The 15,541-nt window shown below is 37.6% G+C and overlaps 2 protein-coding genes across 2 annotated transcripts; both read right to left on the bottom strand.

Moving 5' to 3' along the window:
- Nucleotides 1–616: 616 nt before the first annotated feature.
- zgc:153704 (uncharacterized protein LOC767759 homolog) lies at nt 617–2,351 on the bottom strand. Its single transcript, XM_042007691.1, has 6 exons — nt 2,173–2,351; nt 1,542–1,681; nt 1,372–1,451; nt 1,167–1,280; nt 967–1,068; nt 617–861 (listed from the first exon to the last, which is right to left on the bottom strand). Exons 1-6 carry the CDS (start codon nt 2,263–2,265, stop codon nt 842–844), a joined length of 549 nt encoding a protein of 182 aa, XP_041863625.1. The 5' UTR covers nt 2,266–2,351; the 3' UTR covers nt 617–841.
- Nucleotides 2,352–6,089: 3,738 nt separating this feature from the next.
- Nucleotides 6,090–15,501, bottom strand: LOC121653919 (palmitoyltransferase ZDHHC23-A-like). The gene is made up of 5 exons (XM_042007690.1): nt 12,613–15,501; nt 11,555–11,735; nt 7,823–8,458; nt 6,721–6,888; nt 6,090–6,497 (listed from the first exon to the last, which is right to left on the bottom strand). Exons 2-5 carry the CDS (start codon nt 11,671–11,673, stop codon nt 6,224–6,226), a joined length of 1,197 nt encoding a protein of 398 aa, XP_041863624.1. The 5' UTR covers nt 11,674–11,735; nt 12,613–15,501; the 3' UTR covers nt 6,090–6,223.
- Nucleotides 15,502–15,541: the final 40 nt, after the last annotated feature.

The following is a 15,541-nucleotide window of genomic DNA, read 5'->3' as shown; positions in this document are numbered from 1 at the left end:
CCCTGAATAACAGTATTTTTAATCCATTAATGCTAACTGGGGAGTCAAAACCCATTCATTTGACACTGCTCATACTGTGTTTCTGTTTCTGGGATGGGAATCATCCCTCTTTTTCTGTTTTCAACCGTAACTATTGACTCTAAGCAAAATCAGACTGCAGGCATCAGTATACCAATATTAAGCTGGGTTTAAATAAACATTTCTCATCAGTGTCACAATCTGAATGTTTGGTCTAAGTGGGATCATACAGAGTATGTGGTGCTGCAAGAAACTAAGGACTGAACTTTTTCACCATTACAGATGTACTTTTGCCAGTAGAAAGGGAGAATATATCGTTTTAGATGCAACTTCAGAAAACAGGTGCTGGTGGTGTACATGTATTATGGCTTTTTACATATTTTTTTGTTAACACCTGTGATCATTTCTGTTTTTATATTTATTTCATTTACAACTTGTTGTATAGTTAAGTGTACCTAGACTTCTATGGGATATAAATTATTGTTTTGTATACAAATCTGTACAAAGCGTTTAGATGTAAACACTTGATTAAACGAAAAAATGAACTGTGTTGTAATGGATGTATGTCGGCGTATTTGTTAAAAATAATAAAGCAAAGTATTTTAAATGTTTGTGTTTATTTGTCAGACTTTCAAAGATGATTCTCAGGTTGATTTAAAGCAAAAATGATATATTTAAACCAGGCTGAATGTTTGTGAGAAGAGTAAATGAATTAAACATGTCCTGGTTCACAGCAAAGGCCTTGACAGAGTTTTCACAGCAAAGGGTCTGGTCCTCAGCCTGCATCACTGTGATGGCTATGGCAGAATTAAAAATGAGGGAATTAGGCAGATGGGCATTCCCCTAAAAGAAAAAAAAAAGAAAAGATAAAGCAGAGTTGGGCAATAAATGCTTAAAAGCACTTGTATTTAAGGTTTTTTTGTAAAAATGTCTCAAATAGAAAAATACCATTCTTGGGAAGGAAAACAATGTTTTCGGGCAGGATGCCAGCATCCAAGGAGACCAGCCTGAACTTCTCCATCACATCAGCGCTGAGGTCCTCGGTGCGTCCTGTGAATTCACATTAATTTGCCACAGTTTGTACAACGCCGCAGAACTCCAGAACAAGTTGAAGTTGGACCAACTGTGCTATCGTGACATGTTTTTACCATATAGTTTGGTGACAGTGGTGGTCTCCTCCTCCTTTGTTTTAATGGTGAAAGCCAGGGCATACTCATCGTACTTGACAGTAGTGATAGTCATGTCGTTTTTGTTGCCCCAGCCTGGCAAAATGAAAAGGACATAATAAAAGTAGAGAAAAAAATGGATGGGATTGTGTCAGCTTTTATGTTCCATACATGCATGTACACTTACGGTGACTAATATAGGTGAACTTCCCGGACACATCAGTCTTCTTGGCCAGGTTGTTCATTCTCCAGCATGTGCCATCAGAGCTGCAAAGAAAGTGTTGAAACATGACTCAATAGGGGTCCCACTCTTTTTTTCTCCACATCTAGTGTCCCTGTCTGGCCTTTTGCACTCACTTCAGACTAGCATACGACATGTCCAGGTCCCCGTCTGCAGTTGGTTGGAGCATGGCTGTGCCCATCTTCATTGAGTCTTTGCGCCTGATAAACCACTGGGCGTTAGTGGCAAATCCAACCAGGTACCACTTCCCTGCCATCTGTGGTGACACAGCAAAAACATATGAATCAGACAAAACAACAACAAAATCTATATCTGTTAACTGTAATAGTAAAAACTGTTGTGCTTTAGAAGAGATTGAAAACAGTAACTGTACTGCCTAAATAGGAGCAAGAGATGTTTATTTTACTGTCAAATAACTATAAAGAGCAATCTTTCTTATTTGTGTTGCTCTACACAAGTGATCGAGCTCTACAGTGACTGCAGCGTGCACCCTGAGAGCATGTGATTAATAGTAATTGAACTTACAATAAAAAATAATTATATGTACAAAATGCACCTTCTCGTCATTCCAGATTATAGCAAAAATACACATTTTCACATTTTTTGTGTACACTTCGGTCTATTCATCTATCTTAAAAACTTTATGTTTTGTAGAGTCAAAACGTACTACATGCATGCCATCATATCTCAAATAAACTTATCCTCTACCAGATGCTCAAGTTGCTAAGTGATGTAAAAGTATCTTACCCCCTCTACGTTGAAGTCTGCCTGAGGTAGGACTTCAGAGGAAACTGTCAGGGAGCAGAGCATAGCTCCCAGCAGGATGAGCACAGAAGTCATAGCTGCTGAAGAGCAAGGTGAGCTCAGAGTTGATGATGACGGGAATATTGATGAAGAGCTGTTGTTCTGTTGTTGTATCGTTAGCCTGACGACCCTTTATATACTGGAGAGTGTGTGCACCTTTTCCCTCCCAGATAGCACACACCCACACATCCACAGAGCTGGGGTGGGTTCAAACACGTGAAGCTGCAGGCAAACACATGTACAGTTTTGCAACAACTTTTGGTCCATGCCAGAGCACAGTTTAGTCAACCGTGTGAAAAACATCCACAAGAGCAACATAAAACATACAATTAGGTATAAATTACATACAATTTTTTTAATATAGTTTACAATAAAAACATATAATATGTATTGTCACATGAGTTTCAAAAAGGGAGGGTAAAAAAAACAACACAAAAACACAGTACCCAAACGTGGTAAACAAGGCAGTGGCTGCACTCCAGTGCTTTCTGTGGCAGAGACCACAGAATCAAAAATTACCTGTCAGCAGTTGCGATAGTAAAACACAGACAACACAAATGCTCTTGCAGGTGGGATTCCTGGTGATGATTCACCACACACTGAACTGGCCTGCTTTATTCCAGTTAAATTCTATAAAACTTTCCCTATTTAACACCAAATTAGCAACTGAAGCATTAAGTGCTGTTGGAGTAAATAAATGAGCTGTGTTTACATTTAGCTTCTTTAATTCAGTGACAACGACTGGTTCTGCTGCAGTTTATGATCACATCACAGCAGAGTGGGCAGCGTCAATGAAGTAGGTGATCGTAAAGAGTGTCAGTAAAGAATATTTTACTTAATCATCTGTTATTACAACTAAATTTTATTACTGATCTAATGCTTTCTGACATTACAGAGGTCACTAAACTTCATAAAACCCAACCCTTAAGTGGAAAGTGTACCCACAGCATCTGGTTAAAACACTGGAAATTTTCTCAAATGCTGCATCTAGATGGAAAAATGGGAAAGATATGGGGAAGGAAGCTGCTTTGAGTGTTTAAATTTTTATCTTTTTTTACATGATTTTTTCTAACTATGACATGAAATCCACTGTGGTCATCAAAAGGAGTGAAAGTTTATGCTTTGTGGTCAATAAGTCACAACTAAAATTTATCACGGCCTGCTGCTTTGACAATTTTAGGCCTTTAAATACTTGGGTGTAGCACCAAACCTCATTTCTTTACAAGGGCAAGTAAAAACAAGTAGCAACTCACAGATAAAGATTAGGCTACTGCAAGCTTTTAAGCATTAACATCCACAAGTATAATTAACAGGTGCGTAAATTCCAAGAATAATCAGATTACTATTGACTGAAAAAGCAAATCATGCAATTATTAAGTAAAGAAAAACATTTGTGATTGTATAATAAGGTACATTTCTCCCTATATATTCACATGCTTCACTTATTTTGTTGGACACTTGGAGCTACTAAAAAAACTGAGGTTTGTGCAAAATTGTATAAACACAGTTTACCAAAAGCTGCTTCTTTGTCTTAGTGGGTTTATGCATGCTTGTCTTTTTTTTCCATCAGTCTTTTGCAGTTTCTGATGGTGCGTCTTTCTTAAGATGTTGGTACTGGAATGAATTAATCATAAGGATGACCCAGGTGTTGATCTCTGGACCAAAGACAATCGTTGAAGCATTATACAGTCTGCAGAAAAACTAGGGGTTAAAAACCATCAGGCCTTCCAACAAAACAGCTATCCCATCCTACAAATTGTTAACAGACATTTTCTGTGGTCATAAGTCCAGATCCTAACTCCATCAGGTGTCTATGGAGGGAACTGAAAGCATGAATGTTTGCAAATTCCCTTTAAAGACATGTAAACAGCTTTTTAGCAACTATTTGATGGGAATGATGGCAAATTAAAAAAAACAAAAAGCAAAACTTCGGCTAATGTTTTTTATAGATTAAGGCATATATATTAAGGCCTATATAAAGGCATAGGTATGAATACCATTTAGGTCTGTTGTGTTGTTATAATAAAACACACACAAAAAAAAAAAATTACATTTGCTTTTCATCTGATATTCGTGCCTTTGAATACTGCACCCTCACAATATATTTAAAGTAATTATAAAAGGAAATATCTGAGCACTTCCTTCACCACTGCTGTGAACAAAAATGAGGGACATGTCCAGGATCTGCAAGACCTTTTCTTCAACACACAGGATCAAAACGAATTCCAGCAATGACGATGAGGTTTTGAAGCAGTGTGATCATTCGGGAGCAGAAGATTATGATCAAGTGCAGGCAGAAACATGCCACAGCACAGAGTCCTCCAGCATGCATACCTTGCTAGTTTTAACAGGCATGCCCTCTCCCATGAGAAAAAACAATATTTAAAACATTTATGTGCCAAAATATTTTTTTTTATACTTCAACAATTATGAAACCAGACTTATGTAAAATATTTCAGCTGCAAACTTTTGCCTCACAGCAAAATCTGTGAACTTTCGCCTCAGTTTATTGTCATAAAATCTGATTTTAACTGCAATTCTGTCTCTGAATTACATATCTGTAGTGCTGGTGACACGAAAATTAAGTTTTCAAAACCTATGATCCTGTCAAGTAAACAGAACACAATACATTTGTAAAAGTCACAAGTGAATGAAGATGTCAACGACTCTTAATAATTTCTGGCTCTTTATTATTTTGATTGTGGGATGAAGAATTATTACAGCTGAAGAAACACTGAAGCATTAACTTAAGAATAAATAAATAAAAAGAATTGTCCCACTTTTATTTAAATCTTATCTGTCCATTGCCCAGAGCAAAGATGCTGTCCTTGAACACAGTGAATTTATTTACTGAATTATTAGGCAAAAAGTGGAAAGAAGCATAACAAATGAATTAATGCGCAGACACATATTCTTCATCAGTAACAAATATTTCCCCAAGCATCTCACTTTTATGATGACAAGCAGATAAACAGTCATGAAAGATGTCAGCTGCAAATGTGACCGTCACACATTCATCTTTGAGAGGAATTAACCCTCATTACAAAGGACCAGCAGACTTATAGGATATAACTCATGTAGTCTGACAATTTCAGCCATCAGGCTTAGAAAGCAGTTATCCTCTCCAAGGTGGCATCGAGTTGTCCTGACCTGATGGTGGCACCAGAGGAACGACTATTCAGGCCGACTGACTGAAAAGCTGCTGGGTGAGCTGAGGCGCCTCATTATCTATTTAGATGTGTTTGAAATGGAAAAAGATTGATTGATTTAAATAATTTGATTGATTGCTCTTCCCAAGACGGGACTATGATTGATTGTGGGAGATGGCATACCTCAGGTTATACTGCAGGGTTTATACCAACAATCCTTTAATGTGAAAAAGGAGCACAGTTGGTCTTACAACAATTATAAAAACCCTATTTGACAGAAAGAATGCAGAACATCACAGAAAATAACATTAAGTAGAGTAATAAAAAAATGAGATTGCATCAGTTTGAACACAAAGCTGCTCCCAGAGTTTATTACTGCACACATATTGATGCTCTGTCTTTTTTCGTAGTTTTTCATGCCTGTTTTATTGCATCTAAATTTCCATCCTTTTTCTGTCTCTACCCTTTTAAAAACTGCCCGTGAATTAAATCAGGAAATGATGGTTTCCATCCAGCGTTCTGTTTGCTGTTATTTGACCTGCCATCACTGCTGATCTTCAGGTCTTATCTTTTTTCTTTGACTTAAACTCTCTCTACATTTGTATTCATGACTCATAATTTTATATTGTTGAAATATTATAGGCTCAGAATAACTCAAACATACTTGTTTGTGTGTGTGTGTGTGTATATATATATATATATATATATATATATATATATATATATATATATATATATAAAACCCCGAACTCCAAAATATGAATCAATGAGTACTCTCCCCCCAAACACCTTTATATGCAGGATTAACAGTCTGTTGTCATGGTAATGGAAGTATAAAAGTAAAACTAAACCAAGTCAGTGAGGCTGGAGCGAAGAGACGCCGAGGCATCTGCCATGGTGAGGAACTCAACCCAGTTCTGATAGAAGCCACGTGAATACTGTCCTGTGTCGATGACGAATCCCTGCAGGCGGCTCTGGCCCTTGTTGTTCCTTAGGGCCAGCTGAGCTTCCCGCTCTGTCACGTTGAAACTGATGTTCAGAACCTGCTTCACCAGCAGGTAAAGCAGCCCAGCTGTGACAATGCTGCTGTACCAACAGCAGGTGAAACAAAGTGCTGTGCTGCAAAGATAATATCACATTAACATAATCTACTGTTTGAAATGCATTTCTAATAAATAATGCATAATCATTTCAAAATAAAATAGTAAATCAGGACATGTAAAACTCAGACAAGATTTGGTTTTATGAAATAATATTGAAGTTTCTTATTGAAATAAGAAATAATTTTATATGTCACTGTTTATATATTCACCTGCAGACAGATCATAAAATTGTGAAGTACCTTGACTGATTATAGACACCAGGGCAGTAGAACAGAGCTGTCATCAGATACTGTCGAGGGCAGAGGCTGCGAAGCACCAAACTGATCCCGTACACAGAGGTTAACACGAACACACAGAGGGTCAGCAGAAAGCTGCGGTGATTGGCTTGTCCAACACAGCTGTTTATCCTGCAGCATCTCAACATGTAACACAGACACTGTCAGATCAGGGTGAGGCTGCAATACACAACATTGAACTCCATACACTTTAATTAAAGAGGCAATAGGCAGATTTGATCTGTCTTCACTATCACATCCTAAAGCACTCTGTAATGTATATACTTTGCTCGAAGTACTATTTAGCTTAGACCTGCAGTTCTTGTTTTTTCAGTCCAAGGCAGCAGCAGATCTCTGCAAAGTGAATGCAGCATGTGATGTACTTTTATATGTTGTTCTCAATCAACACATCTATTGTGTTCTTGCGACAACTGAAGTTAAATAGCCAAAAATGCTGAAGAAACACTGATAAAAACTGCAGAGTTGGCTCAAAGACTGTTATTTTTTGTTATCAATGAAATATAGGTGTTTGTAAAGATAAATAATGAGGAATCACCCTCTGTAAACAACTGTTTATAAAATAGTACTAAAAATATGATTGACAGTTCACTTTTACATCAGATGCTCACTTTAGTTTAATAATCAATTAATTATTTCCTAAAATCTAGACCTCTCACTCCCTCTATTTTTTAGTCTCATTTACATGTGCAATCATTTTCCTGGTCTATGCCCCTGCTTGCCCCCCTATAAGAAATTCTAGACCCTCCTCTGGGTCTTTGGCCTTAAAAAGTGTACAAGCAAATTCATATTAACCTCTCTGATACAGTATTACTCAAATTAATTTATATTCAGTTTATCAATATGGCAGCACATACAAACAACAAGAAAATATCTAAACCAGGTTTTAGCTTAAAGTTAATAAAAAAGGATTTTCGGAAGTTGTTATGTTTCTGTCTCATTTTTTACATGATTTAGTCACTCAATATTTCACTATTTCAAATAAAAACTGTTTTTATTTATTTGTTAATTTATTTATTTTCTTAAAAATTTTTTTTGTCAGACCCACCAGATACAGTGGTGGTCCAGACGCTCCACACATGATCCACAGGTTCTGCAGTGTCCAGCCCGGGGGGGTCGCATTATTTTGCACACAGGACACATGCTCCATTTAGTTGTGAGAATCTGTTTTGTTGTCAACATCTCTGCTAAGGTCACTGAGGAAGAAGCTTCTGATTGGACAGCTCCATCAAGGTGTTTAGAGTCATCTTTAGCCTCCATGCTGTGGCAGTTTGCTTCATATAGAGAAGCAGTCACAAATCCTGGCCCTCTCTTAGTGTGAATGAGACAAACTATAGTCAGAATCATCCCAGTGGTCACAGCACACACCTGCAGCTGGCTGACATTCCCACGAGGTAAAATCTCTGTGATGAACAGGTAATACATGTAGGCCAGAGAGTATAGAGCAAGTGTGAGGAAGAAGAGGGTGCGTCTCTTCTTTCGGTGTGTAGCGTAGTAGTACCACAGCACCAGGCCGGGTAGAGCTGTCAGGATGATGATGCCCAGCAGGTAGTGCAGCGCTGCTACCCTCAGCAGCAGGGGCAGCAGCAGCAGAGCTGGGACCATGGAGATCTCCAGGTTGTCGATCACAGCTCCAAAAACAGGAGACTGAAATCCACTGGTAGGTGGTTTGTCTTTCAGCCACCTACAGAGAAGAGTGGTTGTCAAATCATGAGAAGATTTTCTTTTCTTTTAATGTAACTTAATTTTATAATTTTATGATTATAATAACATTTATGCAGTAATAATACACAGCAGATAATCACTTGGATATTTTGATCATAACATCTCAGCAAAGCTTTTTAGAGTATCCTGAGGGGAAATATATATATATATATATATATATATATATATATATATATATATATATATATTTTTTTTTTTTTTTTTTAAAGAAGTGTTTTATGGGGTCCCTCTTTTCTTCCTCTAAGCATAAAAACAATAATGAAGAATAACAATAATTTTGGTTCTGGTAATTTGATTCAGCATATTATAAAAAATAAATAAATAAAATTGAAATCATATTTATTTCAGATTTCTAATTCGATAAAACAGACCCTCTACTTTGGTGTAAACCCTGTTTCCAAAAAAGTCAAGACATTTTATATAGCATGCATATATGAGAACAGAATAAAAAGATCTGAAAATAATTTAAAACCATATTCAACTGAAAATAGTGCAGATTTTTCACATGTTTATCTGTGAAATAGTTCAGGTTTCATTTTACATATTTTTTGTTTCATAATGCACCTTGTGTTCTTATTGGAGGACAGATCTGGACTGCAGGCACCCTGACTCTTATTACATATTCATGTTACATATGCTGAATGTAGTTTGGCATTGTCTTGCTGACATAAGTACGAAATTTCTTTAAAAGGCAGCAAATGTTGTCTGTAAAACCTATATGTTTTAGTATATCTTCTGTGTGTAGCCTGTGCCATGTGCACTAATGCACACCTAAACTAACACAGATTTTGGAGGTTTGTCTGTGCCCAGATTGATGCAGTATCAAGGCTGATCCTCCGTCTCCTCTTTAGCCCCGAGGACACACCATATATATATTTATATATTAAAAAAAATTTGGATTTTGTTTAATCCCACCACAGGCCAGTTTACCTCAGTCCATCATAGATTTGCCCCGAGGCACAACAGAAATTTTGCTGAGCCTGCTTTCTACTACAAAATGATTTCTGTTTTTCATGCACTGCCTCCTTACGGAAATCACAATGCATACAGGGACTTTACTAAGTATTTAATTATGCTGTATGGAACAGATAATGACATCATTAATGATTTGGCAATTTCAAGTCTGTCCATCCATCCATCCATCCATCCATCCATCCATCCATCCATCCATCCATCCATCCATCCATCCATCCATCCATCCATCCATCCATCCATCCATCCATCCATCCATCCATCCATCCATCCATCCATCCATTTATTTATTTCTATACCGCTTATTCCAATTCAGGGTTGTGGGATACATGATATTATTTTGTTGAACTATTTTGTTAACTCAGTTTTTCAGTGATGAATTCTTTCCCACCTCTTCTGGGAGTCTCTTCTTTATACCTGATAATGTTATTGACTTGCTGCCAAAAACCGGATTTTAAATCAAATCGGAAACATATACGGAACAAGATGAAATACATAAAAAAAAAAAAGAAAAAGAAAAAAAGAAAAAACAGCACCATGGGCTCAAAGCAAAAAGGTTGCCGGTTTGGGCCTTGGGGAGGGGTTCGAACAGTGGCCTTACTGTGTCCTTGTAGGTTTCTCTGGGTACTATGGGTTCCTCCCACAGTCCAAAGACATGCATGTTAGGTTAATTGGTCACTTTAAATTCTTCTCAGGAGTGAGTGTGAGTGTGAATAGTTGTTGTTTGCCTCTGTGTTGGCCGTGCAATGGACTGGGGACCTGTGAAGGGTGTACCCTGCCTCCTGCCTGCTAGTTGGTAGAATAGTTGTCAGCTTCCCTGTGACTATGAACAGGTGTTTAAAGGTGTTTAAAGATTTCATGTGTTGTGTCTTTGCACCATTTTCATTTGAATAAAGGATTTCGATCATTTACAGAGCTTTGAATTTTTTTTTAATTTTTTTTTTTGTAGTTGCATAACAGAAATTAAACTCTTTCTTTTAAGCAAAGCCATATGTAATACTTGAGGTGTACACTAAGGAGACAGTTTGACATTTGAGGAACTTTTCTTTCTGAAAATTCCCACATCTTTCACTTTTACATCACAGTGTATCATTACAAAAACTCCTTTTCAAGAACTGATATTGTGAAGTAGTTTATTTGGAGTAGGTTATCTTTAAGTAAAAAAAACAAAACAAAAAACAAAAACAAAACAAAACAAACAAACAAACAAAAAAACAAGCGGAAATATTTAAAGAGACACTTAAAGGTAGCTAGAGTTATAGTGTTCCCCAGCTCAGTGGGCAAAGAGCTCTAATGGAGACAGCCCTCCCATTATCACAAATTGAGGTCTGGTAATAGTTAACAAAGCAGAATCAGCACATCTCAGTGTTTGGGAGGCAAATACCAGTTCAATAAACCTGAGATGTAGTAGGGTGAGGGCATTTAAGGCTGTAAAGGTGATCAGTAAGATTTTAAAAATCAATAAAAAAAATCTAACTGAAATCCTATGCAGGGAGACAAGCACATGAGTGATGTACGTGCACCTTTTTGCCCTGGTAATAAGTCTGCGGTGTTTTGAATCAACTGGAGATGACGATGGGGACAGTGACTGATACCTGAGCACAGTCAGCTGCTGTAGTCAAAGCAAGAACATGGACAAATTTGATTGTCATGGACTGTTTTTTTTTTTTTAGGTTGTCTTAACCAGTAAAAAAAAGCCCCTAAAGAAGACATGTTTGACCTGATCATTTCAACTAAGGTTAAAATGATATATTTTTCACAGATTCCCAGCAGCCTGGACGGTGTTATTATGTGAATTTATGTTACTGTCAGCTGTAAAACCAGCTGAGGACTGCAGTTTCATATTTCAGTGGCAGACATTAAAGTGGTGAACAAATAGGATCACTTACAAAAATGTCAAACTGTTCTCTTATGGCCCCTGTCCTCCTGGTTTCTGACCCAGCCAAAGAGTTTTTTTTTTTTTTTTTGTGGACACAAAAATTGCCCCAAAAGAACCCCTACTACCTGAATAACATGTAAGCTTCTTTCACCTCCCAGTACTGGTGGGTGTCAGTGCTGACCCTTTTCTTCACACCCCTCATACCTGTTGAAGGCGTCATCCAGATCTTCACAGTCACAGCAACATCTGTACTGATAGATATCACATTCACAGCAACACATAGGGTCATCTGGCTCTGGAGGCTTTAACTTCTCCCATTTCATATTGGCCTGCTAAAGATGACTTTAAAGTTTATGGGACGTCTCTTAAACACAAAACTGCATCACTGAAAAAACAAAACAAAGCAAAACAACACAGCTGCTGAAATGCAGGAAAAGGACTGAACACTAAATGAAGTTCTAACATTAATAGCAAAACTGTCTCATTAAGGAGATTTTGTTGTTTCTTTGATGACTTTTTGCAAGTTCTCCCTACATGCAGCACACACACACACACAAACAAATTCTCTCTCAATTGTTAATTGTATCTGAGAAGGAGAGATAGAGATAATGCTAACAAATTCAGATCCTGGTGTAAAGCTAAGTCCAGGTCTTAGTATGTAAAAAATTATAATCACATTATAAATTCCTGCAATGATGTGGCAGGATTAATAAGGCAGTAGAGACAAAAAGTTAAGATAGAATACATTTAGATAGTTAGAAATCTCTTTAACTGGATTTCCCTTGTACTTTTATCTCATTCAAAAGTTAATCATTGCCATAATCATAGTTTTATTGTTATCAGACCCAGGAGCTTCTAAGTTAATTTGTTGAAATAAGGCCACTGTGTCTACAGGGACTAAAAATCTGGGCCAGCGATCTCAAGACCTAAACAGTCTCAGAGATACTTGAGTTATTGTCAGTGGGATTTGTCATTCTTGTCTGATTTAAACTGAGATTACAACCTAAAATACTGACCCACACCTACAGTAAAACAAAATACATCTTACAATCAGCATTGGCCTGTTCAATCTTGTTTTTTTTTTTGTAACTTTAATCGTTTATTTTTTTTTTGGTATGACTTTAAAACCAACTTCATTACAGTGACTTCTGTTCTGCACCAACAATTGACACTGAATAATAATAACTGTTATTTTTTGAGGTTGTTAAAAATAAAGATACAGTCACAAAAAATAAAAATAATTCTGCACTCTGTTGACTTACCTTGAGTCTTCAAGACAAAGAAACAAAAGCAGCAAAATATGTGGCCCACAAAGTCAGATTTACTGATTCCAGGTGGAAGTTAAACAATCCCCCGCAAACGATGAAGTGAAAAATGATTAACAAGATGACCCCTCGTACCAAGCTCCTCCTGTGAGTGATTGAGCGAGGTGGGTGGGGGGTGGGGGAGTGAAAGAAGAAGCCTAGTTTCTCATCAGTCATTTGTGTTGAAAAAAGGAAATTGGTATGTTTCTGCACTGCTGGTGCTGCTGCAACAGCATGTCAGTGCAGTGAGATGGCTTTCATTTCTTGGATTCCCATAGTGAAAGTGTCCCAACAGAGGACAACTTTAATACCTCCTGACAAGTGGTTTGATATTGTGTTGCATCAGCCAGCTCACGTTTCCAAAGGCTATCTTTCTCACATAACATTAAATAGTTTACAAGTCGTCCTCTGGCATACTTAGCCCGCCTCTGCTTCGCAGCCTCTGTCAGTTTCCATTTTGGATTTCAATACTGGCATGCTTGGTAAATATAGGAGCTACCTTAACTGCTTGAGGGAGCCAGAGAGCCAGGAGCCTTTCATACTTCTGTGCACAGCTGAAGGGCTATGCTGAGGTCTTCAAACGCTGCCACAGCAGCCCTGATAATCCACACTGAGCTGGATGAGGGTGCGCATGAGAAACATGACAGGCACTCATAGATGAGTGAGTGATGATCCACAGGGCAGCCCCACCCTCTCAGATCATATTTCCTCTCACAAGTAAATTGACCTTGCTGCAACATACAGAAAACTCTGGAAGTGTGTGTAGAGTCAGTGTGCCGATCTTCATAATAATTTGTATTTCTAAACACCACACTCTTAGTGTCACAACACCTGATACCCACAGTGACAATGTGTTGTGACCCCTGCAGAGAAGTTTTCTTTTCCCTCACTCTCCTGCAGAGGCTCAGATGTAAATGAGCTACTTCACACATGTTCCGGCTCATAAACACCATGGCTGAGAGTTTCTAACAGCTAAAATCCAGCTTCTGACTTTTCTGCACTGGTAGACAAAAAAATGGAAATATGGAGCATTAGTAATTAATGTGAACCCTGCTATGTTAAAAGACAGGATGCAAGAGAAATGAATAAAATGAGAATGCACACTGGCGCCTAGAAGATGAAACATCTGGCATCCCACCAAGAGTCTCTCTCAGAGAACAATTTCAAGTCATCTTCTGACCCATAATGGAGAGAAAGCAACTAACAATTACCTTAATTTATCACATTTTAAGCTACTAAATTTGTATTTTATCATCACATTTTCTTTAACAAGAGGCTAAACAATGGGAAAGCAAAAACAATAATTACCCAAAGACTATATGTGATGGATGCTACACTCTGCTTTTATTATCACATCAGCAAACCCACATGAATAGTTTTGTTAATGTCTTCTTCACACACACAAACACACACACATTGCTCATCCATCATTACAAACTAAAGAGGCAGAGATGCATTAGGAGCTATAGGCCATTATTTTCAGAGCCCTTAATGTCTACAAGTGTGTGTCTGGACAAACTGAATCAATGCAGAGAAAAGATGCTGCTCTTGCTCCTGCGGGTTATGCTTCCATTAGTCTTAATGGAGCCCGGAACCTGAGATAACGGCCCTAAACCAATTTGGAGGATGTAACGCTGGGGCAGCACAGTGAACTAACAGTACATGCTGAGGATTACACATCAGCAAACTGCTAACTGTTGTGTATGCAGCAAACAAATCATGTGCTAAACATGCAGTTAATGCCATAATTGATTCATATTTATTTGTAAATAAAAAAAGTGTTGCAAACAAAAAAAAAAAAAAAAAAAGAACTTCCTTAAGGCACACAAGATCCATTTTTCCAAGTATCATAGAGAACTACCACAGTTCTGTAAATTAGGTTGTTTAGGGATCTGTGACGGCCACATCATTTGTTGCTCTTCTCTTTGATAAAGACTGCTCTCTGACCGAAGGCCTTTGAAAAACTGTGGCTAACTTAGTGCACTAAGTTTAGGCCACTGTCAGTTAAATCTGATTCAGTAACTTCTACATAATCATGATAAAATAGAGATGCTCCATATCAAACAGAGATTGGTGATGGCTGAGCAAGTAGAAGAATATCTGTTGTTTTCCAGTGTCTTCAGGTGTTGTATGTATTCAGTTGGGTACATGTTAGATGTTAAATAAAAGAGGGAAAGTCTTTTTATTCCAAGTATCTGTATGACTGAGAAAAAAAAATCCCATTTAACATTTTAGATATGAATTCTAGAGAAGAATCACGACATGTATGACAGCTAGGGAAGTGTAAATGTTGTATCTGCATGCAGTGGTGTTTACGTCTTTGATACGTTCCCCAGTCTAAACATCGTACATGGTCAGACCTATTTTTACAAACAGTCAATACACCCTACTTAGAGCCTTTCCCCGACAGCCACACTGTTAAGATTGAAGTAGTGCGTGTGCGCCACCTTGTGTGTAGAGTCCCTCACAGAATAAATAGCTTCAAGGTTATTAAGCCCTATCTAAAAACAAAAATGCTTGCAAGCTACACTGCCTGGCCACAAAAATAGCTGCCACCAACAAAGATTTTTTTCTCAGCGGTTCAATCACTTGTACCACACCCCACCCATCTTACTCCATGTATGTTTTTGTATTATATTTTAGAAAAAAAAACAACTTTTACTGCTATACAAAATGCCAAAAGATAGCAGTTAACTTTTTTATGAGGCATGTTATGTCCAAATAATGCTGGTTCATCTCCTGAGTTAGATTTGTTTCATGTTTGAATGTTTCATGTCAAAATGAACTAAAAAAACAAAAAAAGAAAAAGAAAAAACCTTACTTTTTAATTTTTAAATGACCTCCAGATGGCCTGGGCAGCTATTGCTAAAGAGCACTTAAAAAACAT

Source organism: Melanotaenia boesemani, chromosome 15 (genome assembly GCF_017639745.1).
Source record: "Melanotaenia boesemani isolate fMelBoe1 chromosome 15, fMelBoe1.pri, whole genome shotgun sequence".
Taxonomy (NCBI): Eukaryota; Metazoa; Chordata; class Actinopteri; order Atheriniformes; family Melanotaeniidae; genus Melanotaenia; species Melanotaenia boesemani.
Note: the sequence above shows the minus strand (reverse complement) of the source record. Positions and strands in the feature narration are given on the sequence as shown.

Coding starts and splice junctions, on each gene's coding strand:
- zgc:153704 (XM_042007691.1), bottom strand. CDS start 2,265: ATGACTTCTGTGCTCATCCTGCTGGGAGCTATGCTCTGCTCCCTGACA. Junction 1,682..2,172: donor CAGACTTCAACGTAGAGGGG/GTAAGATACTTT, acceptor GTGTCACCACAG/ATGGCAGGGAAGTGGTACCT. Junction 1,281..1,371: donor GTTCACCTATATTAGTCACC/GTAAGTGTACAT, acceptor TCATTTTGCCAG/GCTGGGGCAACAAAAACGAC.
- LOC121653919 (XM_042007690.1), bottom strand. CDS start 11,673: ATGAAATGGGAGAAGTTAAAGCCTCCAGAGCCAGATGACCCTATGTGT. Junction 6,889..7,822: donor CTGGACCACCACTGTATCTG/GTGGGTCTGACA, acceptor GAGATGCTGCAG/GATAAACAGCTGTGTTGGAC. Junction 6,498..6,720: donor GGTGTCTATAATCAGTCAAG/GTACTTCACAAT, acceptor TTATCTTTGCAG/CACAGCACTTTGTTTCACCT.